A 1794-nucleotide genomic window follows, 5' to 3' on the forward strand; every position below is an offset into this window, starting at 1 on the left:
ATCCCCCCGCCACCTTGTTCTAACTTGTGTCTCTTGCTCTCTCAGTGTGGCCACGTTCCATTTTCTTCTCCCTAGCTGCTTGTTTGCATTCCCAGCGGAAGTCAAGAGCCCTTCAGGTAAAGGCAAACAGGTGGTTATCCTGTGAAGGTGGTTGGTTCCCTTGGGTAACCCTTCAGCAAGGATCCCTAGAGAAGTTTTGCATAGCAAACCCAGCCTGGCTCAGAGTTCAGCTGACCTTTTTTGGGAGGGAATGAAAGTGAAAATTGTGTTGTCACCCATAGCTTAATCATCTATGTCCTCTGAGCCCAGATTTCCTGGTAGTGGAGACCGACAGTCTTTGGGGAGGGGTCCCCACAGAGAAGGGTATGAGTATATCTGCCAGGCTGCTTCCAGATACCAATTGATTTTGTAGAAAATGGTTTTCAAGACACTGACAGCCAAGTAGGCATGAATTATGGGTGGTAAAGACCCTCCCGTCCAGGAAGCAAGTGGGCCCTAGGGACAGCCGTAATAAGAAGGTGCTAGCGCTCTTCTTTGGGAAATTCATCCATCTTGTGGGTGGTGCCCATTAGAACAAACCACGTCTGATTTCAAGCCAACTTCCTCAAGGGCAAACACCTGCCATGCAGACTGAAGGCCACCCAGATTTCTTAACACGGGATCTCTTGTCTTTCTCAGGAGCAGCCTGTATCCTTGGCATACACTGGACCGGCAGTCATAATTTTTCCCTTTATTCTCTTAACCGAACTCTGAAGGATAAAGTTGGTATGTTCGTCATTGCTGAGATGGGAGTTGCCTGTTCTCAGGGCTTACAGAACTGCTTAGTGAGCTTGACTGAGATTATTGTGTGTTGGACACTTAGAGTCACTTAAAGAGGTCCAGAAGTAGGTGGCTGGGGTTCTGGGGTGTGACCCCAGGGGTCTGCTCTTGGATTGCCGTGTTTCCTAAAGATCATACGTCAACAAGGTGGAAGCCCAGAGTCAGGCTCACAGGTCCTCTTAGGGCAGCTAGGGTAAAAGAGAGTGGCTTGGCATGGGAAGGCCAGGAGCCTAGTCATGTAACCTCAGACTAGTCACTGCCCGTTCCAATTCCCTGTTACATGGTCTGAAACACAAGCTAATCACACCATGCACTGAATAGCAAAATCAGAGTTTTTATATGTAAAAGCTCATTGAAACTGAAAAACATGAAGGAAATATAAGGTGATTGTTGTTGTTGTTAAGTGCTGTGGAGTTGGTTTTGACCCATAGTCACCCTGTACAAGGTTTTCGAGGTGCGGCTGGGGAGTTTGAACCACTGACCTTGTGGTTCAAACTGACTTTGCAGTCCAGTGCTCTATCCCACAAGGCCACACCAGGACTCCCTATAAGGTGATGGTGGTTGTTATAAGGATCCCTGGTGGCACAGTGGTTAAATGCTAACTAAAAGGTTGGTTGTTCAAACCCTCTAGCCACGCCCCAGGACAAAGTGTGGCCTCTGCTTGGGTCAAAATTTACAGCCTTAGAAACCCCATGGGCAGTTCTAGTCAAGCCTATAAGATCATTACAAGTCAGAATACAGCTCTCTGGCAATGGGAGTGGGTTCTTATTATCTATGTGATATAAGGGGTTATCTAAAAATTTGTGGGAAAATTCCCATTATCTTTTAATTCTATTTTCCCATGAACTATTTGAAGCTCCTTCATGTATATGTATGTATATGTATATATATGTATGTATATGGACAACATTGAGAAGTATGAGTATTCCAGAACACTTAATTGTACTTCTGAGAAATCTTTACCTGGACCAAGAG

At 45.8% G+C, this 1794-nt stretch overlaps 1 protein-coding gene across 1 annotated transcript in view; it reads left to right on the forward strand.

Annotated features, from left to right (window-relative positions):
• Positions 1-1794, forward strand: part of WDR93 (WD repeat domain 93) — a 56761-nt gene that overhangs the window by 37119 nt on the left and 17848 nt on the right. Inside the window, exons 9-10 of the mRNA XM_006867175.1 lie at positions 46-116; positions 679-765. Coding sequence (XP_006867237.1) covers positions 46-116; positions 679-765 — 158 coding nt within the window. The remainder of the gene's footprint in view (positions 1-45; positions 117-678; positions 766-1794) is intronic.

This window comes from Chrysochloris asiatica, unplaced genomic scaffold (genome assembly GCF_000296735.1).
Source record: "Chrysochloris asiatica unplaced genomic scaffold, ChrAsi1.0 scaffold00101, whole genome shotgun sequence".
NCBI classification, from domain to species: domain Eukaryota; kingdom Metazoa; phylum Chordata; class Mammalia; order Afrosoricida; family Chrysochloridae; genus Chrysochloris; species Chrysochloris asiatica.